Source organism: Rhinolophus hipposideros, assembly GCF_964194185.1.
Source record: "Rhinolophus hipposideros genome assembly, chromosome: 8".
Lineage (NCBI taxonomy): Eukaryota > Metazoa > Chordata > Mammalia > Chiroptera > Rhinolophidae > Rhinolophus > Rhinolophus hipposideros.
The window spans coordinates 85,466,180-85,493,040 of record NC_138054.1 but is presented as its reverse complement, the minus strand read 5'-3'; the positions used below and the strand labels follow the sequence as shown (position 1 = coordinate 85,493,040).

Genomic DNA, 26,861 nt, shown 5'->3' with positions numbered 1-26,861 from the left:
TTTTTTTAAACTCATGTTTTTTTTTTGATGGGAGGGCAGTGTTGCCCTCATCCACCTGTTGGCAAGCTCTATTAAGACATTCAGAAAGGAAAGGCGATGAATCGAATAGGTACTTACCTTCTTCTTGCCTCTCTTTTTAAGGATTGTCTTTGTATCTGGAATATCTTCTGGAACATTATAAAAAAATTACGAGCCAGACCCAGGAACTTCAGGTAATCTTCTAACTGCGAAAGTTCATTTCAGCTTCTCCTTGGTAGTTCTACAGCGCTGTGCATTTAACCCTGAGCTCTCTGTTAGCTCTCAGTCCACACCCTCCAAGAAGGGAAATGTTATCTCCGTTTGCACATGCAGAGATTCAGACAGGGTGACTGAGACCTCCCAGGAGGCCCAGGCCACACACAGGATGCTGGTTTTCCTCTTGTCCAAAACCACAATGGCTTAAGTGCCATCAGACGTTGAAAACTGTGTTTGTTAATTGCCATGGAAGAAGTATAGCTGGCCACAGTACAGGCAGCAGGATTACCACAAGTTACATGATGTCAACATTTTACAGTCAAAATGATCCTTAGGGATCGACTCACCCTGGTAGTTGTTGCCATAATAATGCTGAATAATAAACACCCACAAAACCTGAGTCCCGTGCCACAAGTACTGTTCCCTGATCACATGCCTGGAGTCAGCCCCTCAGTATTTCCGCTAGTCTTGGATGGGTTTGCTCACGTGTCTGTGTGGGCCTGTCCTTGGTCAATCGCGGCTGGCCTCAGCGGGAGCAGCTTTCCTCTGTTCCACGTGTCCTCAGCCTCCAGCAGGCTGGCCTGGGTGTGTTTTCATGGTTAGCAGAGGTTCAAGAGAAAGCAGGCCCAATCACAGCATGCTTTCCAATCCTCCTTTGTCGGTGTTATGTCTGCAAACATCCCATTGGCCAAAGCAAGTCACATGGCTGAGGTTCAGCGTCAGATGGCAGGATATGGATGGGGACTGCAACTTACATAGCCAAAAACACGGGAATATTGGGACCCCCGCTGTGCTCAACCACATCAGACCAGCTAGGCCAGGAGCCAGCAAACTTTCTGTAAAGGACCAGATATTAAATATTTTACGCTTCGCAGGTCATGCAGTCTCTGTCACCTATTCGACTCCGCTGTTGCAGAGCAAAAGGAGCCATAGACAACACACACATGAATGAGCGTGATGGGCGTGCCCCTGTTCCAGTAAAACTTTATTTATAAAAACAGGTGGTGGACCAGATTGGGCCTGCTGACCGTAGTTTGTCAAGCCCTGATCTAGTCCATTTTCCTTATTTTCCAGATACGGACATCGAAGTTGAGAGGCTAGGTAACTGTTTCAACGTCACACAGCTAGTTGGTGGAAGAGTCAAGACAAAAGCTCAGGTCTTCTGACCCTAGCTCGCTGCTTTTTCTCGTACATTCAGCAAATAACTAATAATTCTAGCTACCGTGTACTGGGCACCGACTTTGTGCTTACAGCTTTCCATCATTATCTCACTTAATCCTTAAAACTCTCAGAGGTAGATACTACGATTAACCTCATTTTTTAAATGAAGAAGCATCTAGAAAGAACTAGAGCTGATGCGCTATGTAGATCCAGAGTCTGAGCTCTTAACCACTGTACTCTACTGCTTTCCTACTGGTAGCTAGGTGAAGCATAGTTTTTCTTTATTTTTAAGAAAGTTTTGTGTAAACCTTTGTCCCTCCCCACAAAGGCAAACAACTTGTAAAAGAACAATGTGGAAACGACTCCTTAGTTAGTCCTGTCCTCCATCATCCTCAGCCTCCTTTCCCCTCATTTCAGATAAAGATCAGCAGTTCTCAGGAAACTCAGCAGTCTTTGCTACAAGAAAAGCTGCGGGAGCACCTGGCAGAGAAGGAGAAGCTGAATGAGGAAAGGCTACAGCAAGAGGAGAAGCTAAATGCCAAAGTCAAGTGGCTGCTGGAAGAGAAGGCGGTAAGGTCCCTGTCATTTCCTTTTCTCCTGGACCCTGATGAAGTTACCTTTTCTGTGAGAAATCGAGAGCATGTACTTAGATGGAGAAACCTCCGCAACTCCTTGTTTGGTGTGTGGAACTCAATTATTTAAATGGGGTGAACGATAGAGGAATTAACATGGGGCTCGAATTCTAAAACTCAGAGCAAAATCAACTTGAATAGGCGAGGTTATTGAAATTTCTAGAAAGGATACCTCATTTGTTTCCAAATCTGCGTCGTCACTACCAGTCTTGCTGTGTGTATCTGACAGACTGTTTCTACGTGGGTGCACGACCAACCTCATATTTATTTCAGCCTTTTGCTTTCTCTTTATACGTATTTATTTCAGTCTTGTTTTCTCTCTATACATGTGTATTTCAGCCTTTTGCTTTTCCTCTATGCATATCAGGGAAAACAAATGGCCAAAATTAATATTCACTTTTCTAGAAACCAAGCCAATTAGAGGATACTCTCCAGCAGTGCCTTTCAAGCTCAAGGGTGCTCCAGGGCGCCCTGGGAATCTTGCTACCATGCAGATTCTGACTCAGCAGGTCTGGGATGGAGCCTGGGCGTCTGCGTTTCTAACAAGCTCCCAGCTGGTCTGACAAGCACTGGTCTACAGACCACGTTGGCAGCAGCAAAGTCTCAGAGAAAAATTTTCCCGTAGTTGCCTGATAAGAACCACCTGGACACTGGTTAAAAATACAGATTCGTGGGCTCCGCCCCAAACCCACTGAACCAGAATCTCTGGGGAAGGCCAGGAAACAGCATTTAAGGAGGCGATTCTTCTCACTGTCCTAAAATTGGCCCCTTTTGATATTCAAGGACCACCATGATTTTAACCATCTTGTTGCCAGCATCTCATGGTCAGTGGCTCATGACTTCGGCTGCCCTTTGGTCATTCGGGAGATTGAAAAATACTACTGCCCTGCACTTCTCCCCACACCCCCAGTTCTGATCTAGTTGGGGTTGAGGGTGTGGCTCGTTCGGATTTGTAAGCGCTCCACATGGTTCCAATGTACAGTCACAACTGAGAACCGCTTCATGCTGACCCCTCTCCCACCCACTTCAGCACAGCAGCAATTATCCACTGGACCCCAACTCTTCCCCAGCACCTCCTTTCTTATCCTGAGGAGGACTAGACCTGACGCTTCCTCCATCTTTTACCGGTCGAAGCTCGGTGACTTCGGCTTGGACCATCCTTCTCTGTCAAACACAGGCGCTTTCCAGACCGCTCCAAGAGGCAGAGACCTCTGCCTGGTTTCATTTCATCCTCCAATTCATGCCCGGTTACCTCAAGAAATCTCTCTCTTCCTTCTGTCTCTTCTTCTCTTTGCCTCTTTCTCTGCCTTTCTGTCTTTGGTGAAATAAAGGATTGAAAAGCAAGAACCACATGACCAAAATCACTTCTGATCCACTTCAAGGCAACATTAGTGGTAGGCATAAATCAAGGGGAGTCTATTTGAAGGGCAATTAGATAGGGGAAAAGCCAGTGTCATTCAATAAAGAGGAAAATAAAACCAGGAAAGAAAATTAAAAAACAGTAAAGCTTCACATACTGTCCACCTGCTTCCTCACTCATCTCTGATTAACTTCTCCCTTCCTGAACGTCTTATTTTATTTTTAATTTTGGATTAACTTTTCTCTTGGTGGTAGCCTGATATTTCAGCCCCACTGCGTTCAACAGTGCCTTGTGCTCCAGCCCGAGCCTCCCAGACGCCCACTTGGAACATTGGTCCTGACAGAGACAGGCTTTCAAGGACTGGCATCAAACCCCCTTAAAACACAATGAACGTCAGCGCACACCGCCCCCTCCGGAGGGGGAAGCAGGGTCAGGTTCTCACCCAGACAGACGGTGACACCGCTCACATTCATCATTGTCCCATCAAGGGTCCTCGTTCCCCAGACATTTAATGTTGATCACCGTGACCCCAGGGACTCATCTGAAAGTGTCATCCCAGACTTTAGCACCAGGTGCCCCAATTTTAAATGAACCTTCCTCATACCATATAACAGCGTCACCCTCACCATCTCTAAAAGTCTGTGTGTCAAAATTCATTAATCATGCTCCTTCTCATGAATGTTTCCTTGTTTGAGGACTCTGTTTCAATGGTAAGAAATGTTAAGTTCCTTTATCGAGCTAATATTCTTTCTTATTAAGATCTGTTAACAACATTCACCCGATTTGTGCACATACTAATGGTTTGGATCAGAGGTCAGCAAGCTTTTTCCAGAAAGAGCCAGACTGCACATATTTTCAGTTTTGTGGGCCATACAGTCTCTGTGGGGATTGCTTAACCCTTCTGTTGTAGTGTGAAGGCAATCAGAGGCAATCCACAGATAGTGACCATGGAGGTGTTCCAATAAAACTTTATTTACAAAAAGCAGGCAGAGGGCCAGATTTGGCCCGTCGACCATAGTTTACCAAGCCTTGATTTAGAACACAGGCTCTCAAGTCAAATGGACCAGGGTTCAAATCCCTGCTCATGTGACTTACTAGTAATCAGGCAGATTCCTTAATCTCTCTTTCCTATTTCCTCCTCTGCGAGGTAGAGATGACAGAAAAATGAGTGGCCCTTATTAACGAATGGTCATCATGTGCCAGGCATTTCATGTCCATCATCTCATCTGCTCCTCACATCGACCCAATACAAGAAGCACTACTACTGTCCCCACTCTATAGATAGGGGAACAAGACTCCTGTAGCTTCTCACTTGCCCAAGGCCACACAGCTAGGAAGGGCGGGTCTGGGGCTCTAATCCAGACTCCGTGCTCTGAGTAAAGCTTGAGCCTGCTGACCGTGGACCCCACACTCTTAGCTCGAGGCTGTGCTGCCCACCGTCTCCTGTGGGGTGGTTGTGAGTTATAAAGCTATAACCCATCGCAGTGCCTGGCGCAGAATCCAGATTCTGCCATGGTGCCTGTGTCTATTAAACAACAGCCATTGACTTTCAGGCTTTGGAGGAGAGCTTTACTCAAGAGAAAAACAGAGCAAAAGAAGCATTAGAGGAAGAACAGAAGAGAATGCAAGAGCTGGAGACTCGCCTAACCCGCCACAAGAAGGTACGCAGCTCAGGGAGACAGAGTCGGTCTGGGCCCAAATCAAGGCCATGCAGCCAGGAAGAACAGACCTGGGGCTCTGATCTAGGCCCGCCAACTTCAGATCCCAGGCCTTACCTGCCCACCGTCTCCTGGGGGGTGGTTGTGAGTGATGAAGCGATAACCCGTTGCAGTGCCTGGCGCAGAGTCCAGATTCTGCCGCGGTAACTCTGTGTATTAAAGAACAGTCATTGGCTTTCAGGCTTTGGAGGAGAGCTTTACTCAAGAGAGAACCAGAGTCAAGGAAGCATTAGAGAAAGAACAGATCAGAGTTCGAGAGCTGGAGACTTGCCTGACCCGCCAGAAGGAGGTATGCAGTCGGGGAGGTAGAGTCAGCTCGAGCCCAAACCGGCCTAGAGGGCCATGGAAGTAAGTTCAGAACCACAGATGATGGGGGGTAGAGTGTGGCAGAGCTTTCCTAGAGTAATTTGTCCTTCGGAGGGCTCAACCACTCTGGAAAGAAGGATGGTGGACTCTAGTAGAGAACCCTAGGGAGGTAGCCTTGATAACCAGCTGGAAAAATTGTAAACAGCGTAAAATACAGTCATAGGTGGGGTTTAGGAGACTAGTTGGTGACACGATTATCTTCTACACGGAGAATACATCCCAAAGCATAAAAATGGAGGGATGACAGAGTCCTGGGACTTCAGGGCAGTGTGAATCCTCCAACAACATCCTAAAATAATCCAGCCTCCAGCAGCAAGGACTTTTCTGCAGCCCAGGCAGTCCATCCACAGTTCAATGCATTGGGCTGTAGAAAATTCTTCTTTTAGGTTGAGCTAAGTTGCCCGTTCTCCCAGAAGGGTGTCAATTCTCCACCCGCCTCCCGGGGCCCTACAAGACCTTCTTCCTCGTCCACGTAAAAATCTTTCAGGTGCTTAGAAAGAGAGGCAGCTGCTCTTCTCCAATCCTGAATGCCCTTGTTTCTTCTTACCTGCCTCATAGGACTAGAGCCTCGCTGGGGTCCCCTCCTCTGACCTGCTCTGCTCTCCAGAAGTTACAGATTGGCAGCTCCCTGCTTGAAAGGGCCTGTGGACATGTTATGTTTGGCCCCAGAGTGTTTCAGTTTGAATTCATAAAATTTACTTAAAAGTCCAGATTTCCATCCTTTCTCAAAAAGTCAAAAAAAATCTGGCTTTCGTTCCCACTTGGCAAAAATGGACTGGAGGTGAACCAAGTAGTAGCAGTTACCCACAATACTCACTGTTCCCTATTGCATTCAACAAAGCCCACTTCATTTTGGTATCTATCTGGCCTCTGTAGGCATCTGAGCCTGCATCCCATCATCTATTATCTTCCTAAAGTGGAAGCCAGGACCAGACGCCATTCTCCAGCCATGTGGCCTAGGGCAGGACCCTCTTCTCCCCTGTTGAAGATGTCGTACTTCTATTGATGTGTCCAAACTAGCTTTTGGGACAGCTCTATTACATCATTGACTCACATCTTCCTTGTGGTGATGCTCAGGTCCCTGAGTCTGTTCCACATAATGCTTTCATTGGCTCTTCAATCCTGAGCCAGCACAGCAGTGAAGAGTGCAGGCATGCAGCCCGATGAGACATGGGTTCAAATCCTTCCTGGGCTACTTACTGGCTACAGCAGGTCTTTCAATGCCTGCCTTTGAGAAAGGGTGGCTGAGAAGATTAGAGATAATGTAACATGAAGTGTTACATTACTGAGCAGTAGCTCAGTACATGGTAGCTATTATCATTATCTTCTACTTCTACTTCAGTTGAGGTACTTGTTTGCTTCAACCCTAAGCCACCCTCACTACTCACAGTGACATCCTTGCCCACCCACCACTGGGGGAGAAAGGAGACGGCTGGGCAGAACCTGTGCACATTGATCTGCTCCAGGAAGGGGACATGTTTATGTGTTGGGGTCTCACATGGGGTCTCCATGCAGCTGTGCTCTGCAGCCTTCTGTAAACAGTGTCACTGATGCCTGACCCTGAGTTATTTCTCCAGGGGTGGTGACAAGGAGGAAGGTCTCCCAGGGGCTCACTGGGGCCTAATGCCACCCAGAAGTCAACAGCTCATGGCTGGGGAAGGCCCTCGAATTGAGAGATTTCAAGGTCATAGGGGACTTCCCGAGAGAGATGTAAGGGACAGCGTGATGGGGGACACCCTTGTTGCAGAGAGGAGCTGTGGCTGGGTCACCCCGGCCTAGGAAATGTCAGCCCACTTCTCCCAGCAGAACTTCTTATGGTATCCCGATGGGGAAATCTAAGAGAAGAGTCCCAGACACAGATATCCGTCAACCTCAAACGGTTATTTAATTTTTCTTTTTATTAGACCTTGTGCCACATTATCAAACAAATCGTTAAGGACGAGAGAATCTCTAGGTCATAATGTGGCTTTTGAGGTAACGTCCATTCCCGTTACCTTCCTAGGAACTCAGAGTAAAGCGGCTGGGGGGACAGGACCTGTGTGTGAGGCGTGCAGGAAGCCACTGAGATGAAAGTCCTGAGTGTAGACATGAGATCAGATGCAGTGGCGCCAACCCTAAGCCACTGGAAAGGGCCTGGAAGTCCCTTTCACAAGTTACAGGAAAATGTCTTATCCAGAAACCCGGCTCAGATGTTCAAACTAAATATGAAGCTCCTATATTACTGCCTGTCTTCTTTGTGTGGGACTGGTATTGCGACAGCTGAGTGCTGGGGTTTTTTTTAAATGACTTTTCACTGCAAAAAAAATATAGCATTCCAGCCATATTGTGAATTAAATACTTTAGGCACGTTAGTCTGGGACCCAGACCACCAGTTATAGTGGAAACCATGTTCCAAGTGACAGACATTGGACAGTCAAGCTGGTGTTTAAAACACAGCCCACTTGAAAGTTGACTTGTTTGCAATGATTAGAAACAGGGGCCTTGCTGGCAATTTATATCCCTCAGTGATTTGCATTAAGACCATTTAACTGGATAGCTTATCAGCAGATAATTTCCTAAATAAAATTACTTGATGACGAGCACCTAAGCACACGTTCTTCCCTGCATCCTACCAGAGCTTTGCTTGCGAGGTTCACCCCCGGCCCTTCTAGGAACTGGTATGTTGTGGCTCATTAATTCAATACACTGCCCTCCTCTTGAGACTTGATTCTTTATTAAGAGATTTATTTCAATCCTGGGAAATCCCATTATTGATGAGATTCTTCTTATATCAGGGAGGCTGCCTGGCACGGTGATAAGAGCTCAGGCTCCAATAGGAGGCAGGTCTGGCTCCCTCTACCTGTCTGCGGCCTATCAGGGCCTCTGGATGCAGGCAGTGTGCTTTCCTTCAGCGCAGGGTTCAAATCCCAGCATCGCCGCTAACACACTGCATGACCCTGGGGCTCTCACCAACTTTCTGTTCCTCGTTTCCCTCATCTGTAAAATGGGGCCACTAACTTCTCTGACAGGGTTGCTGTGAGAGTAAACTGTGAGTGGGGTGCTGGCCATGAGCCCTGGCAGGTCAGACCAACCCCCAACAGTGTAGCTCTTACTATTAGCATTAGCCTTACCACCACCATGAGCAGTTTCTCCCCAAAATGTGCAGGGCAACCAAAAAGACTGGTCATTGATTTTCAGGTTTTGGAGAGCAGCATGGCCTATGAGAAAAGGAAAGCAAAGGAAGCCTTAGAGACAGAAAAGAGAAAAGTTCAAGATCTGGAGAACCACTTAACCCAACAAAAAGAGGTATGAGGCGCAGAGAGAGAGTGGGCTGCGGCAGCCAAAAGCCCTGTGCAAGAGTCTCCGAAGCCAGACGTGAGGCAGTGTTTCTGTGCCCTGATAGGGAGTGGTGGTCACATGGGCACGTTCGGGGCAGTGCCTCCATTCCACGGGGTCAATCTGACCTGAAACAGCTTACTCGCTGTGTGACCCAGAGCAGATCATGTAACCTCCCATGCCTCAGTTTCCTTATCTGTAACACGGGAGTGATAACAGTCCCTGCCTCATAGGATTCAATGAGTTAATCAATACAAAGTACGCAGAACTGCACTTCACATTCAGAGGGCCTCTGCGTAAGCAGCACTCCAGGCTCAATTCCTAGGGAAGAGAAATGCACCCCAGAAAGGAACCCCTGGAGTGGAGTCTGGGTCTGTCGCTCAGCCAGCAGCCCCCTCCTTTTTTCCCAAAGGTAGGACTCCCTCCTGGCCCCAGCTGCCCGCCTTCATATATGCGCAAGCAGACTCACCCTGGACTGACAGTTGAGGAGAGACACGGACATGCAGTAAGGTGGGGCAGACAGGAACGTGACGAGCCCACACGGTGGTCGGAGCAGATGGGTGCCAGGGGTGACTGCCTTCTGCAGTGGATGCGAAGAGTGCACCCTCAAGGGAGGGGACATGGAGGGATGTCTGAGTGCCAGGCCCACCAGAGCTGGAGATGTCCATATCCAGCCTCCCCCGTCAGCTGGGGACTGGGCCCAGAGCTGCCGTGAAAGGCAGGCCCCAAGGCACAAGACAGACCAGCCCGTGCCTTCCCAGAGTGTCCACTCTAGGGTAGAGCGGGATACAACCATGTACACACATGCACAGGATGACTCCACAGGGTTAGAGAGTGGCCTGCAAGCAAGGAAGGCCTCTCTGAGGAGGTGACATTTCAGTGAGATCTGGAGGGGAGAAGGAGCACGCAAAGGAGCATTTGGGGATAGAGAATGTCACTGGCCAAGTGCAAAGGACAGGGACCTGAGGTAGCCAGGGGAACGGGGATGGTGGCGTGAGGAAGGAAATGAAAGCTGGAACAAGATGGAAGCCAAATTACGGCTGGGTAAGAAAGCAGGAGGGAGACACAGAGTATGCAAAGTGAGGCCTGGCAGGAGAGCTTGGTGCGCTTAAAGCGTCGATTCTGGTTCAAATCCCAGTTCTGCCCTAACATGCTGTGTGACCCTGGACAAGCTCCTGGCCCTCTCTGTGCCCTCATCTGTAATGTGAGTATAGTGACAAAACCACTCTAGAGGTTTGTTGTGAGGAGTCAGTACATTCATTGTGAATCACCTGCCCAGGTGAGGTCAGAGTCCGGGTGGGGTGGGAGGATGGTCAACATAGCAAGGGGTAGGGGTCTGGACAGTCAGGCAAAGACTCTGGCAATGGGACTGTGCCAGCCCGTGCAGGGAATTGAGGTCAGAGTCCAGGTGGGTGAGGGAGCAAGCACCACACAGAGCAAGCCTCATACAGGGGTGAGACCCAAACTGTGGTTGGCAGCTGTCCCCAGCGTGTCCCTTATACACATGGGCCAGAGGTGAGGTCTTGAAGCTCAGTCTCCTGCTGGACAGGTGGCAGGCTCTGTGCCAGCCTGGTCGTGAACATATAAGCCTGTCTCCTGCCTCTGGATAGGGGTTTGAGTCCGGAGGACAGGTAAGGTAGGGTTCAGAGGCTGATGACAGAGTGGTTAGGACAGGGCGGTGGCATCGGAGCTTACACCACCACTTCCTGGTCTATGTGACCTTGGCACATTACCTGTCCTCTTGCAGCCTCTGTGTTCTTACCTGTAAAATGGGGATAATTGGGCAGGTGCAGTCTGGGGGTTTGCGGATTAGATACACTCGTGCATTCAGTGCATGATGCCAGGCACTCGCATTTAAAGAGTGTCAGTATCGTCATTATTTTCACTTGTGATATATCAAGTAGTGAATAATAAGAGAAGGGCAGGAGCCCTCCCCACAGGGCCTCTTACGACAGAGAAGACGTAGACTGGCAGTGGGAAAGGGGGGGATGGGACAGTTAAGCAGACTTGACAGTAGGAATATGCCAGGTCCATGCAAAGAGGTGAGTCAGAGCCTGGATGGGCCAGCGAGGCCGGTGTGCAGAGCAGGGCGGGGATGGAGACCTCTGACACGCAGCTGAACAGTAAGATTGTCTTTTCTCCAGGGTCACGCATCCCCGAAGGCTGGGCCCACCGCCCAGCATAGCATTCCCTAGAACAATTCTCAGTAGTTTTTCTTTTGGGCCAAATAATGCATGTTCACTAAAGGAAATTGAGAAGATACAGACTAGCAAAAAGAAGAAAATGTAAATTGCCATAATCCTAACTCCCCCCAAGTAACCACTATTTACATGTTGGTAGATATCTCTCCAGTCTTTTGTCTATGCATGTATGCATATATTTAAAACATTTTTCTTGTGAACTTTATATTTGTATGGAGTCATAACTGCAATAGTTTCCAGCCCCATTCTGACTGCATACCTCCTGGGGCTTGTGTGGGGGAGGATGGGCTGCAGGCCCTTCCCCATCATCAGACCTACAGGGGAGGTGGGGAGGGTGATGTTCTCAGTTCCATACTGCCCTGGACTCAAGCCTTTGTAGACTGGGGAGAGACTGCCACAGGTACCGGGTCTGCTGGGACAGGAGGTGTCTCCTCCGCTCTGCCTCTCCCCCTCCACCTCCCAAAAAGCCAGGTACTTCCCCACAAGGACCCACATTGCTATCTACACCTGCCAGTGTACTTAGTGCCTCGGCATCAAAAGCCTTGTGACCTGAACACTCACCAGTATGTCACTTCCTGAACACCAGCCCAGAAATCCTGAATGATGAATAACTCTCTTTTATGCATATGACTAACCAAGATGTGACTTCCGGGTTCTCAGCATGGTGGGTGTGCCAAGATTCTCACCTCTCTCTCCAATGGGCGTCCTGTTCCTTGAGTTCTTGTTCCGAAACCCTGACTCACTGGTTTCAACAATTACTAATCCTGGCTTCCCTTTGTGTTGTCATTTCCCTTCCTTTCTCGTGCGCACACCCTCAAACCACTTGTGGATGACTTCCAGATTTCAGAGAGCAGCATCGCCTACGAGAAACACAAAGCGAAGGAGGCCATCGAGAAGGAAAAGAAAAAGGTGCAAGATCTGGAGAACCGCATAACCAAGCAGAAAGAGGTATGAGTCTCAACGAGGAAAGACCCTGAGGAGCCCGGCATGGTTAAGAGCAGGCTCGGGAGGAAGGAGGTCTGGGTTCAAATCCCACCTCTGCCATTCTCTGGCTGTGAGATACTAGGCAAGTTACTTACCATCTCTGTGCCTTGGTTTCTCCACTTACAAATACAGATGATACCAATAGATCAACCTGATCGAGCTGTAAGGCTTCATTGCTAATACACACAGGAAACATACAGAAAAGTTCCTGGCACTCCCTGAATGCTGTATGTGTGTTGGCTGCTTTTGTTATTGTGAGCTCACAGCTAGGAAGTGAAGGCAGAATCTGAACCCAGGACCATCTGACTCCTGAATCCTTCACCGTCACCCCTCCCCTCTCTGCTGTCCTTGAGCTTTGTGTGGGCTCAGCTGCCTGGAGTAAAGGAGGGGGTGTCCATATATGGACGCCTGAACTTCTGATCACCTTGATGTCATTTCTCCCCCAGAACTTGTCATCATCATTATCACCTTCATAATCAAACCGCATTTACGATTATTTCTGGGAGTAGTAGACACAGGAGGGTAGACGTGGTGGTTGTACACGACCCTGCCTTGGGCACCTCCAAGCTGTAGGACGTAATTCACAGTACAAGGGAAGCACACACACACATACTGACACACACAATGGCCAATATCTCAAAGTCAAAGGAAGCAATAAACACACAACCTGACAATAAATTTAAATGCAGGTAAATACAATTCCAAAAGATTTTCAAGACCAAGTGGGACTAAAAAGGTCCCTTCACGTCAATCTTGAATCATTTTCTTCAAAGAAAGTTTCCCAAACATTAGCATGCATAGAATCACCAGCAAAGTTATTTTAAATGCCCGTTTCTGGGGCCCCGCCCCCAGAAATTCTAGTGCACTCTCTATGGGGTAGGCCCAGGAATCTGCATTTTTCAGCCTAGGTTATGCTCGTGCACCTGGAACATCACTGCTTGGGGGAGACAAGAGTCAATAAACCACATCCGCATTACATACCAGTTCTGGGCATTTTTAAAGAGTGGATCAGGAATGAGACTAATGCAAAATATATATGCATGTATCTTGAAATCAATGAATGGGTCACAGTTTGTATTCTAGCAGTTACAGTGAAAAGGGTAGCCCAGTTGGTTGTGCAATTCACAGGAAAAAATGGACCAATTGCTCGTGGAAATTAAACCATTCTTGGTACTCAACCCAGAGAGAATGAATGCTTCCAAAGGATCGTCACATAGACTCTGTAATGCAACCAGAAGTGTGCTCACCAACAGCCTTAGAATCCTGGTGACATCAGAGGGCAGGGTCTTGTGACAACCCTCAAGACAGGCTGCTGGCATCACACCAGACAAGGAGAAATAGGTCTCCTCCCCAGCTACCCCCTCTTTACCAGGAAAGACTAAGGCACTTCAAGGTCAAAGACACACTCAGACACTGAGTTGCTTATTTGCATGCTATTTGACCTGTATACACTGAAGAGCAATTGAAAGATTCATTTCATCTACACAGGCAAAAATAGGATTTATATAAAAGAAACAGAAGAAAGTGGAGATGAGAAATAAATTCAGACCGGTGGGAACAGTGAACTTTGTTCTTCTGTCCTTGAGTCAGCTGGCAAGGAACAGATGCCAGGCGGTATGTCGGCCCTTATGCAGCTTCATGGCCCATCAAAAAAACCATCTCAGTATGTTGTGAATTTTCTGGGACACCTGGAGTGTCTCCGTGTGAGCTGTAGATGACAGGCTACTCTGTGGGATGCCTGCCACCTGCCAGGGTCCCCGCCCCCCAACATCTCCTTAGGCCAGGTCCCCACGTTGTCTGCACACACTGGGATTTCTCAATAGTAACCAAGATGGGAAGAATGGGTTCCAGGAGGGATAGGATATGCAAGGACAAGATGACTGGCGTCCTGTTGTGCTTTGGGGGTGGGGGGGTGGGACATGGGGTGGGAGGAGAGGTCATCCTGGTGCCAAAGCCAAGGAGGAAAGTGGAGGAGTGTTCTGGAGGCAGGTCCTGTGATAAAGGGTGAAGGAACTCGGCACCATTATCCTGGAAAACAGATTTAGAGAGAGACATGACAGCCCTCCTCAAATATTTAAAGGGCTGTCTCATAAAAGAGAAATAAAACTTACTCAATGAGCTCCAGGTGACAGAACTGAGCTCAGAGACCAGAAATCACAAGGAGACAGATGTCAGCTGAATATAAAAGAGCGTTCATAAAATAATTGAAACCTTCCAGAGCAAGCATGGACTTTGGGCTTAAAAAGGATCAGGAGAACAGAGTTCACCTCCTGTCTGAAAATGGGGCATGGGGACACGAGGGGAAATATTTATTCCTGAATTTCTCTTCATTTGATGTTTGTTGTTTGTCTAGGAAATAGATTTAAAAGTGCAAAAGGAAGATGTTTTAAATAATAAATTAAAGGACGCACTGGCCATGGTAGAAGAGACTCAAAAAACAAAGACAGCTGAGAGTCTGAAAGCAGAGAGCCTCACCACAAAATTAAATGAAACATTAACTGAACTGGAAACTGCCAAGACAAAAATGGTAAGGGATGGGAGAATTTTCCTCTCAATGCACGATCACACGGCCATGAGAATGTGTGGTTTACAACAGGGGTTCTCCACCTCGGCTCTGCTGACGTTCTGAGTCAGATGTAAGGGCCGTCTGTGCATGTGGGAAGCTGAGCAGAATCTCTGGTCTCTACCCACTAGATGCCAGTCGCACCTTACCCTCCAATTGTGACAACCAAAAACACCTTCAGATTTTGCCAGATATCCCTTGGGGGCAAAACCACCGTCTGTTAAGAAGCACTGGTTTAGTCTGAAAGGTAAACAGAGGCTATGATACCCTCTCTCCAGGGCATTCTAAGATGTTGTAATATAGGGTCCTCTCAGGATTGGTCTGAAGGACGAAGAAGCCCCAGAATTTAGTGATCCGTGACTATTCTGCAGACTTTAAGATGTTTTAAATTTTTAGCTCAGTGTTCAAGGCTCTCTACCATCCAGGGCCAATATTGTACTCATCTGTCATTCATACATTCAACCGACAGGAGGTGATGGGAAGTCCACTAAGTGAATCTGAGAGGGTCTGCAGTTGGAGAGACCAGCTCCGGGTATGGCATGTGGTGCCCACTGCTAGAGTCCAGAATTATAAGGACCTGGACACTTGGGGAGGCAGAGGAGTGGGGAGGAAGGAGTCGCTATACAGAGAGTTACGAGAATGGCAGGCTTGATAAGTGATTGACAAGACGTGAGTACCAAGAGAGTAGGAGCCAAAGGAGAGGGGCAAGCTTCAAGCCAGATGACGGCGTACGGGTGGCAAATACAGAGGTCTGGGGACGGGGGTGGTCTCTTATGGAGAGGGCGCTCTTCCAGAGAAGATGAAGAGATCAGACTGAGGCAGCAGTGGGGTATCAGTTCAAAAGTGCCCCAGACTTTCGGTGGTATAATAGATTTGGGGGAGAAAGCAAGACAACATGTCTAAACTTGGAAGAGAGCCTTGTGGGCATGACTGTTGAAACAGTGGGTGTGTGTGAGCTTCTCCAGCAAAGAATTTACCCGTCAGGAGGAGATGATGACCAAGGCCCAGAATGTCAACTGGGAATAGGGAGCAGGAGAATGAGGTCATTAGGGAGCAGAGGCTTGTAAGGCTTGTCAGAAAAGGTGGAGGGGGTCGGGGATGAGGCACTGAGATGAGGCACTGAGAGGAAGCGCTGAGAAGAGCACAGGAAGGAGAGGGCCGTCCTGGGAAAGGGTCTGATTCACCACTTGGTGATAATTTTTGGTTTTTAGAAACACAAAAATTCATAGAAGAAAAAATTCATTCGTTTTTTTCTTTTATTTATTTATTTATTTATTTTATTAGTTTTTAAAAATTTATTGGGGTGACAATTGTTAGTGAAATTACATAGATTTCAGGTGTACAATTCTGTGTTACATCATCTATAAATCCCACTGTGCTTTTTTCTTATAAAATTATTCATTTATCAATTCAATGACTGTTTCCTAAGCATCTCAGTCTGGAGCCTGTGGCAGGGAACTAGGCACTGATGCTGTGGGTATATCAGTCAATAAGAAAAGATAAGTTTCTGCCCTCATGTAGCTTACATTCTAGTGGGAGTGAGAAAGAAAGAAACTAGATAATTCACATGATAATAAGTGCCTCGACTGAAAATAAAACAGGGTGATGAAATAGAAAGCGTCTCGGACTGCTCCTTTAGATAGGCAGTCAGGGAGGGCCTCTCTGAGGAGGTGACATTGGAGTTGAGACATGCAACACAAGGAGTCAGCCATGCAAGGAGCTAGGGGAGCAGTGTGCCATGCCGTGGGAATAGCACGTGCAAAGGCCCTGCAACGGGACCAAGTTCAGTGCCCATGGGTGCAAAGGGGACGTGTTGTTCTTGATCTTTTCATCAGATCCTGCTCCCAAGATCACAGTAGCCGTTTCTGTTTTCCCAGATCATGATGGAAGGGCGGATGCAGTTGCAACAGCAGACTATGAAGGCCCTCGAAGAAGAACAGAAATCACAGAAACACGAATTTGAAGCCGAAATCCTGGAATACAAGGAGCAAATCAAACAGCACTCCCAGACGATCGTGAGTCTAGAAAAAAGACTCCAAAACGTGACTGAGCACCATAAAAAAATAGAAGGAGAGATCGCAACTCTGAAGAACAGTGACTCAGGTTGGTCCAAAGAGACGAGGAGGAAATCTTAGTGTTCGGGGCAGGTTCTGATTGTACGGTGGGTCCCCATGGGCTGATGGATAGGAAAAGGGCTGTGTGCATTGAAAAGCTCGCTCATCCCTGGAGCCACCTTTTGTCCTTGGTACACAACAAGGTCAGGGGTCCTCAAGGCCCAAGATAAACAGAAGCAGCAACAATGAGTCTGGACACCCTTTGTGCAGAGCCAGTCAGCCAGCGAGGCACACAGGCGGCCAGAGCCGTGAGGGGTGTCAGAGCCGCATGTCAGACCTTCATCTTTCCTACGTGGGAACCTCCCGGGCAGGAGCCTTTCAAAGGTTTCCTTCTGCCATCAGCAATGTGTGACGTTGTCTAATTCACTTGCATAACAAGCCAGGATTTGTTTCTTAAAAGATAAACACAAAAGAGGCTGAGACAGAACTCAGAGTCGTGAGCATTTGCCCTAAATGACCAGCGTGATCATCTTATTGCAAAGACACTCGCTACTTGGAGAAGAGTTCCGGAAGTGTAGGCCTCAGGCCAGGGTTTCTTAGCCTCAGCACTTTTGACGTTGGAGCTGGACGAGCCTTTGTGGTGGGGAGATCCTGTGCACTACAGGGCATCGAGCAGTATCTCTGGCCTCTACTCACCAGATGCCAGTGGGTACCTCCCAACGCTGGTGCGACACCCGAGAATGTCTGCAGACATTTTTGTCAATGTCCTGGGGGTGGGGGCAAGCTCACCCCTGGTTGAGAACCACAGTCCTCGTCTCAAGCCAGTTGACGAGCTGTCAGGGCTCACCTCATGCATTCATTCCCTCAGCACTCCTAATTGAGCATCTAGTACGTTCCAGGCTCATTCTAGGCACTGAGGATTCAGTGATGGGCAAGCCAGGCAGAGTCCTTGCAGTTAACCGAATTACTGCCCTGACAGGCAATCCAGGATGAACAGGGCACCAGGGCAAGGTCATGGAGTGGGACTGTTTCCCAACCCAGGGCCAGGTTAGAGGGAGAATGCTTCAGCTGGGACCTGAAGGGTGACACCTCTTTGTCACCCCACCCTTACATCAGTGCCTGCCAGAAAGCGGACCTTCCATAAGAACTGTTGAACGAATAAATGAATGAGTGAACACGTGACTGAGTGGTGAGGATAGAAGCCAGAAGACTGTGGGCTGAAGAGTCAGTGGGAGGTGAGGACAGGGCAAGACTCTCATCTGAGCAGAGAGGAGGCAATACGGAAGGAGGTGTGACCCAGCGGTTAACGCTCCACCTCTCACCAGCTTGCAGGCTCTGTCACTCCTACGCCCATTTCCTCACCTGTAAATGGAGTTAGTGACCCCTGCCTTACAGAGTAACTGGAAAGATTTCATGAGCTCATCCTGGGGAGGGGTGCAGGGGTCCCCAGCCTATGACACAGAACAGACGGTGGGTCCCAGGAGGGGGAGAGGACTGCAGGGTGTAGGGAGAGTTTATAAGTTGGGAAAGTCTCAGGTGTGTTGATAAGCAGCAGGGAAGAAAAGCGTCTGCTCCCCCACACTTGTCCTAACATTCACTTGTCCTCCGATTCAGCCCAGGAGAAGGAAATACAACAGAACCCTCCCCCGGTGCCGCCGTTGGAGAGCAGTGCCAAAGATGCCCAGTGTGACCTGTTGATGTGAGTACCCATGAGTGAGGACAGACAAAACCCTGCTTCTGGCCACTTTGTCAGAATCTGCAACAAAGGAGTTGAGTCTGGGGTCTTTTCACTGTTATTGAAATGTCTCAATTCCTTGAGCACGTCAGGGTGGTTTTGTGGAAAAATCTGGGTGGATCTGTGTTCAAAAGCCAACTCAGCACTCTCCAGTTGTGTGTCCCTGGGCAGAGCACGTCACCTCGCGGGACCTTCGCTTCCTTGTTTGCGAAATAAGGAGATACATGCGGGGCGCTCGGTAGATGCCGGCTAATACTGTGACGCACTGTTTTTCCCAAGTACCTGCTCAGGACGAGCAGACAGTGGAAGTTTCCCAGTGGAGACCCCACGGTGGAGTGGTCCCAGGGAGGGTTAAAAGTTAACAGGTTGAACTGAAAGACTTTGAAGATCCTTCCCAACCCAAAAGTCTATACCTTAAGCCTCGAGGAACTAATAATTTCCAGAGACACAAACCCAAGGTTGGGAAAGCCACTGCCAAGCAGCATATAACAAGGCACTAATGAGATGCAGAGAAAGGTTCTCGAAGAAGACAAACCACCAGCTGGATCCTTACACTGAGTCCGTTTCCAGAGTCTAATGTCATAGGGTCCTTAACCTCCCAAAGGCAAAGATACGCAGCCTCCACATTTTGAAAAGTCCCTAAGTGCCTCCTCCTGGTAGAATGGTCTCTAAAGATGGCAGCGCCATGGCCTGGAGAAGAGTCAGCACGCACTGCTCTCCTTTCCACTTCTTAGCTCGTGGACACTCTTGAGTCTTAAAGTTTCATTCTCAAGTTGAAAGGGTCATAGCCAAGGAGATAGAGAGATGAGAGATGATAGATAGATAGATAGATGGATAGATGGATAGATGGATAGATGGATAGATGGATAGATGGATAGATGGATAGATGGATAGATGGATAGATAGATAGATAGATTGAGAGATGAGAGGTAGACACATATATACCCATATATGTATATGTGTATACCTACGAGTATAGTCATTACCCTTCTACTGATCAAGTCTTTTTATTTTGACATGCAACCTGCCACTATTTTGCTTTATTTCATAATAAACATACACTCTACCTTCAAGAGTCTATATAAGAAGAGCATGGATTTCAAAAGCCTGTGAACTCAAACGAAGTGACATTCATTCCTGCCCAAAGGCTCTTAACCCCCTTTGGAATGTGCCAGACCTCAGCTCTTCCTTCTGCTCCCAACACACACACACACACACACACACACACACACACACGACATGACTTCCTCAGGGCCAAGGTGCCTCTCACTTGCTCAGAAACACATGCCATGTTCTCACTTAAACCCAGACAAGGCACCTCACCCGCTGTCCTGGGCCCCTTCCCATAAACACCCCTCCCTGGGCATAGCCATCCCCATCTACCACCCTGAGCCTTGTGGTGCCAAAGATGCCCTGCCCTCTGGGGTGTGGTGGAGAAGGAGCTGTCCTCCTCTCACCCTCCCCATGTCCCTCTAGTTATCGGGGGCCCCAAAGCCCACACATCACAAAGGGTCCCATGAACACCATCCTTTTACTTCTGGCCCCACCTCTCTCCATCAGGAGCTGCAGGAAGCTAACGAGAGAACAAAAGCCATACTGTCCTCCTCTCTCTCCTCTTCCTCGTCTTCCAAGAATCCCGGGGCCCTCCAAAGAAATAGTCTTCCCTGCTCTTTTCACCGAACTCAAAATTCTTATCAGTTCATGCAGACAATGCTCGAGCCGGAAGAGGTGTCACCCTCCCGCAAATCCTATCTCAATGTCAGACGAAACCCACAGGATCCCAGTGCCCCAAAGTGAATTTTTGTTTTGAGAATGTGTAAAGCGTGTGTTTATCCAGCCCTTGCTGGGACTGGTATCGCATGGACCACCATTGAAGGGCGATCACTCTCTGTGTTTGCACTTGGCCCCTTCCGGGCAGTCAAGACACCACTGAGTTGACCTTATGTGGCCTGTTTCTATGAATTTCAGAGAGGATTTATTGAGTGCGCAGAAGGAAATCCTGTCTCAGCAGGAGGTCATCGTGAGCTTGAGGAAAAACCTTACGGAAGCTCGTGGCCGAATGTCAGATTTGAGAGGTTTGTACGATTACCTGTGTGTCTTAACTCCCTGACCCACCTCAAGAAAGGAAAGAAACGGGGCTGAACAGTTAGAAAGCTTGGAGTTAAACACCCCACTCGATCTGCTTTCCTGGGCTTGTAATTCAGGGTCAGCAAAAGCTGTATCCTGGCTGTGGCACTGATTCCATAGCAAGGGGCCTCGGGGAACATTCTCAGGATGCACTGGACCTGTGCATTGAAATGCAACTTTCTTTTGGGGGAGAATTCCCTTTTACCACTGAGGATTTGTCTGTAGAATCAAAGGCTCCCTCCTGGAGCAGGCCAGGCTGCACACACCCTACCACTCACCAGCTTTGGGACCTGGGGCAGGATATTATCTCCAGGCCCCCTTCCTCTGAGGCAGAATCACCTACAACACACCTGCTTCCTAGGGTTGATGTGGACGTTTAGGGCCACCTAGAGTAGGGGAAAATAACTCTGGGTTCCGACCTCTGGGTGGCCCACCTGGGGGTAAGGGAGCTGCGCTCTGTGCGCGTCTCCCCCTGTCACTGGAGGCTGTCGCACCTGGCAGACACATGAGCACAGCAGATTCCAGAGGCCTAGAACACTGTGAGGCAAACAGATGCAGAAACAGGCAGCTGAAACTGGACCAGCATGCCCTAAAATGCCACAGGTACATGGGCAGGGACAGGCGGCATCTGCCCGTGTAACCCTGGGGTAAGGCAGGGCACTCCGTGCCTCGGAGAGCCAGGACTCACTAATAGGCAATGCGTGTGTGCTGTTTTCCTGCTGTTTGCTAAGATGCAGGTAGACCTCCTGGCTGTTACCGAAGCCCCCTGAGAATTCCTGGAGGGTGGACCCACCTCATGGTTCTCATGGGCCTGGCAGATCTGCTGTGGCCTTAGCAGAGACCCAAGGCGGGACACCCCCTCACCAGCTTTCATGTTGCTCCCAGGGGAGCTTAATGAGAAGCAGAAGATGGAACTGGAGAGGAACGTGGCACTGGTCCAACAGCAAAACAAGGAACTGAATGTGCTCAAGGAAAATATGGCGCAGATGACCAGCCTGGTCAAGAAGAAGGACAGGGAGCTGGAGGTCCTCAAGGAGGCACTCAGGTGTGTGGGAAGGTCTGCGTGGCGTGGGGAGCCCAGGCACACCCAAGTGTCCAAGGAACCTTGCATAGGGAGAGCGGCCCAATTAATGCTGATTTAAAGACTTGAATGGATGGATGAATGACATGTTTCATTTTTCAGACTCATCAGTTAAAACAGGGCTTTGTTTAGTTCAGTGCTTCTCAAACACTCCTACCCAGTATTCCAGATGACAGGTCTCAGCTGAAATGCCACTTCCTCCAGGAAGCCCTCTGTCACTCACCCTCATCAAACACAGACAAGGGCTGCTGCTCTGCCTGGGGTCCCTCAGCCCCTGCCCTTTGCCTAACCTAACACTTGTCAGACACTCAGTCTGTGTTGAATTGCCTGCCTTCCCGATGAGGACAGAGTCTGTATAGACCTGGCCTGGTTTTGACTCCCAGCATTCACACAGTTCCTGGCACAAAGAGAACTTAATAAATACTTATTGAACAAGTATATAAATTGAGAGTGTCAGGAGTCAGGAGTCAGCTTAAAATAAATACAAAATATCCTTATCCCATGGATTATCTAAAAAAATACACGTGAGTTTGCATTTTCACCCACCGCTCATCCATATTTTGACATGAGAGTAATGGTTTCCCTGAATAAAGTTGATGTTACGTGTATACCCTGTAGTTTCGTGTGCCTCTTGGCTCATGGCCATGGCAGAGCCACATAGTGGTGAGAAGAAGGGCAGCCTCTAACCCACGCTGAACCCAAACCCACGCTGCCTGAGTTCAAAGCCAGGCACTTCCACTGACAAGTTCCATGACCACAAGCAAATTGCTCTATGTCTCTGTCCTCGTCTGTAAAACAGGGCAAGAAGAGTCCCAAACCCATGGGATTGTTGTGAGAAATAGAAGAACTAACACATAAAAGTATTAGGCATAGCGGACATGCAGTAAATGCCCCTGTGAATGACACAGCAGGCGTCCCCCAGACCCAGTGCAGGAAGCAAGAGCAGCTGGGTGCTCACTGCCCTGGCCACTCCTACCAGGCCCTGGAAACTACATTCTCTAGAAATCTGTAGGCAGGAGACTAGAAGCCTCGAAGACTTTAGTCATTAATATCTGTATGAATGGAGTTCCTTTCCCTGTTCTGCCGGGGGTACAAAGGTAATTCAGGGTCCCCGGGACCTGCTGCTCAGTGACTCATCTGCTCTGCTCCAGGGCCTCCCAAGAGACACACAAACTTCAGCTCCACAAGGAGAAGGAGCAGAAGCCCAGGAGTCCGACCCAGATGTGTGACATCTCAGTGCAGATAGAACCAATGCACACCGATGTTTTCCTGAGCAGCCAAGAGGTGAGTGCCCGCCCGGTCCTGGCCCCCTGGGAAGACAAGCTAAGGAAGAACCCAATGGTGCCTTTCTGTGCTTTTGAATGCTCCAAAAATAGCACTTGCTTATATTATAGGAAATGTACAAGTCAAAAAGCAGAAGGCCCGCCTCTCCAATGGCGGTCACCAGGAACTACGGCTGTCAACAGGTTGGCACACATACTGTTAGACCTTTTCTTCACAGAGACCGCCACGCGCTTATGCAGTCGTGACTGCCAGGTTGGGACGAGGCTTGGATCCGGGCTGCCTGTGTCCCAACGCCGACCCCTCCTCTCAGACACAGTGACCTCAGGTCACTGTGAGCCGATTCCCTCGTCAGTAACAACAGTCTGCAACCACCTCGTGGGGTTGTCGAGAAATAAGTTTTATTTATAAACACAAACATACACAAACCTATATATACCTATATTTATTTAACATATTTTTTGCGAAAAATGGTATCAAGCCATCTATATTCTGCAAATTGTTCTTTTTTCCCCAACATAACACTATTTAACGGCATCTTGTCAAGTTAGTATATAAAGCTCTACCTCATTCCTTTAAGTGGCTGCATAGAATTCCACTGTGTCCCTTTTGTCCAAGGAGTCCCCTGTTGATGGGCACTTGGGTGGTTTCTGCTTTCGCAAATTGCCGTAGTTATTATCCTTATGCGTATGTGGAACAAATTCCTAGATGTGAAACTGCTGGGTCCAGAGGACATCCTCGTTGTGCTTGATGGGGCCAAGATGCATTCCCAAGGAGCTGTGCCATTTATGCTCCCGCGCTGTCTCGTGGTGACTTCTCTCGGGTGCCTTCCCAGAAGCCTTTGCGTGCCCGGAAGTCCCCACTGCACAGCAAACAGGGAGTGTGTCTTTGAGTGAGCAGAGCCTTAATCACATGGCCCTCGAAGGTGGCACTTGGTCCTGGCCCCGTTCTGGGTCTGCGATGCTCCCATTGCCCATGATTGGCTGACTGAGGGTATGGTGCTTCCTCAAGGCCCCAGGTTTCCTGGAGTCCCAAATGCCACCTCCCCCTTTGTTGTATGAAACTAGAGAGCAGGGTGTTTCGGTAATGGGCTTTGGATTTTCACTTGGAAACAGGGCCAAATGTGTCAGCTTGCCTTCTTGCTTCCTCAAAGCTGCCTTTCTCCTGCCAAACAGCAGTGAGCCAGGGCTGCACACAGCTCCAACGAAAGGGCTCGGCGGCCCAGCAGCTGTCCTTGGCACTGACTGCTGCTCAGAGCACTTTAACAGAAGTGTCCCCTTGCTGCTCAGGGTGGCCTGGAGCAGGGGCCACAGTGGGTCCATGCAGCTAAGCCCCCTGGGGCAGGGAGCAGGTCTCCCTCCTGCTGGAATCCCAAGCTGTTAGTGCAGAAACCTGGCCCATATTCATTCGCTCGTTCGACAACTATTGAGCACTTGCTGTATGCCAGGTCATGTGCTAGGCTCAGGAGAACGCACAGGGTCCCTGCCCACACCAGACCTCCTCCAACTCTGCACATGTTTGCTGGAATGGATTGTTGACTGGTCGCCAAGATTATTAGTTTCCATTGTGAGGTGGGATTAGCTGAGCAGGGGCTGGGAGGGAGGCTGCAAGATAAAAGAGAAAAAGTATTTGTTTCTTCTCAGAATGGTTTCCACACTCTGACCACTTCCTGCTTTCTAAGCCAGAGTGGGTCAGAGGGCTTAAGAGTTGTATGAGAAAAAATCTCCATCTTCTCTAAATAAACAAATTCCCAGAAGGGCCATGAGTAAGGGTCATGTCGGGTTCGGGTGTGCTCTTCATGCTGAGTAGAGGCTGTCACTGAGCCTCACTGCTGTGCTGCCCCAACCCAGACTGGTTAGTAGCTCCTGCCCCTACACACACAACTGCAGGCACTTGAGGTGTTTACTCCCAGGGCAAACACACACCATCAAAGAGAGTGAGGCCAGTGTAGAACCAATCGGGAAATGGACCAGCCATACTACCTGTAAGCAGGCCGGAGCCAGGAACGGGACCCAGTGAGTTCCTACTAAGTGCAGCCTACTAAGTGCAGCCAGATGGAGCGACTGCTTCTCTCGGCTGCTGAGCCCTGGTCCCAGCTGGAAAGCTGGGGCAAGCTCCTTCCAGCTCCTCTTTCTGACCTCCTTTCACTCAGCTCCTATTTAGTGAGCATCTCCTGTGCTTGGGGACAGCCTACAATGGAGACAAAGACTTTGCCCACAGAGTCTACATTCTGGAAAGGGAGAGACAGGCAATAAACAAGTCAATAGCAAACAAATTGTCAGTGGGAGGAGCGCTCCGAGGAAATATACAGCAAGATTTGGGACAGAGAGTATCGTGGTTGGGGGTGGGGCTCTTTCTGATCAGGTGTACAGGAAAGCCTGTCCTGGAGGAGACTTGAAGCAGAGTGCAGAGCCTGGAGGAAGGAACGAGTGGTGGGGACATGGGGGGTGGGGAAGGACCAGCCCCAGGAGGACCTCAGCTGTGGGCTTTGTACCCTGATGGCCAGTGTGGCTGCTAAGGGCCCAGGACATGTCACATAGGCCTTTAATAAGCTTTGATGCCTCTAAGAAAGCTCAGATCAATGTCTCTTTCCCTCCCCTGTGCTTTGTTCTCCTGGTAACATTTACCACTTTCTGGAATTATTTACATGCTTATTTGTCACGTCTGCCTCACAGAAATGAGCCCCACAGCACAAGGCTCATCTGCCTGGTTCCCTGATCTCTCCCCAGTGCCTAAACCAATGTCTGGCTCCATACATATATATACATATGTTTTGAATATGTAAAGTGAACCAAATTGCTATTTTAAGAATTGTTATAAAAGAACCAAATTTTCAGTTTCTTCCCTTTCTTGCCATTTTGACTGGGGCCTCCCCTAGCAGGTCTACTGAAAACCATTCCCAACACCCCATCCCATTTACAGTTTTTCTCTTTAACGCCACTGTCCACTATATATTTTCTGTGCTTATCTCACTGTCTGTCTGTCTGTCTGTCTCCCCACACTAGACTGCAGAATTCATGACAGCAGGAATTTTGTCGGTATTATTCATTGCTGCATCCCCAGGGCCTAGACCAAGGAGTGCTCAATAAATCTTTGTGAAATGAATGAATGAGTGAATTGCTTACCCTAGAGAAGTGTTTTGTAACTTGGAGTCCATGACTGGGTTTCAGGGGTTCCATGAACCCCCAGCAAATTATTGTGTGAATTTTTCTGGAGGAAAGAACCCTGAATTCTTCCACATCTCAAAGGGGCGCATGACCTTAAACGATGATGGAGACCGTCCCTTGTCTATGCCCTTCGTAAGCCCAACTTGAGATACGTGGCTGGTGGCAGCCATGTTGGATGGTGCAGGTATGGAATGTTTCCATCACAGCACAAAGTTCTGCTGGACAGAGTAGTACCAGAGGCTATGGAAGTCTCAGAGGAAGGTTTTCCTTTCTCCAGACCAGCCAAGAGCCAATCTATCAAATTCCCCCTATAGCAAATATTAGATAACATCCTTATTACCAGTTAAGAGGCAAGTATCATGTGTTCTCATCTAAAAATGCCCTTCCTAGAGCAGAATTTGATGTGTTCTTCAGAGACGAGACCAGAATGACAACAAATGGAAACCCAAGCTTAGAAGAATATTAAAAGAAAAAAATAAAATGTGGGGCGGGAACACAGAGGGGCTCTTTCATTTATAGTTATGCTAAGTAGGTAGGAATGTTAGAAATCTTCCTAGATGTGACTTTGCATTTGAAATGAAAATGTTAAATTCCTTATCTGCTTGAAGCCCCTTAATGGTATTTTCCAAAGGACTAAGTGACAAGGTTTCTGCTATACATGAATTGTTCACATTTCTTTTACTATAAGAGAGGTATTCTCATCCCTAAAAGTTGCTATCTGTACCATTCTGGCCTCAGGAGCAGTCCTTCAGTGATCTGGGGGCCAAGTGCAAAGGGTCCCGACACGAGGAAATCATTCAGCGTCAGAAAAAGGCCTTGTCTGAACTCCGTGTGCGAATTAAAGAACTTGAGAAGGCCCGCTCATCAGGTAAGTTTCCTCCT

General features: G+C 48.6%; 1 protein-coding gene across 1 annotated transcript in view; it reads left to right on the top strand.

Moving 5' to 3' along the window:
- Positions 1-26,861, top strand: part of FHAD1 (forkhead associated phosphopeptide binding domain 1) — a 119,445-nt gene that overhangs the window by 76,042 nt on the left and 16,542 nt on the right. Inside the window, exons 15-27 of the mRNA XM_081056020.1 lie at positions 142-212; positions 1,813-1,965; positions 4,941-5,048; positions 5,287-5,394; positions 8,649-8,756; positions 11,828-11,935; positions 14,325-14,498; positions 16,412-16,637; positions 18,203-18,287; positions 20,292-20,398; positions 21,336-21,495; positions 22,683-22,815; positions 26,718-26,847. Coding sequence (XP_080912146.1) covers positions 142-212; positions 1,813-1,965; positions 4,941-5,048; positions 5,287-5,394; positions 8,649-8,756; positions 11,828-11,935; positions 14,325-14,498; positions 16,412-16,637; positions 18,203-18,287; positions 20,292-20,398; positions 21,336-21,495; positions 22,683-22,815; positions 26,718-26,847 — 1,671 coding nt within the window. The remainder of the gene's footprint in view (positions 1-141; positions 213-1,812; positions 1,966-4,940; positions 5,049-5,286; positions 5,395-8,648; positions 8,757-11,827; positions 11,936-14,324; positions 14,499-16,411; positions 16,638-18,202; positions 18,288-20,291; positions 20,399-21,335; positions 21,496-22,682; positions 22,816-26,717; positions 26,848-26,861) is intronic.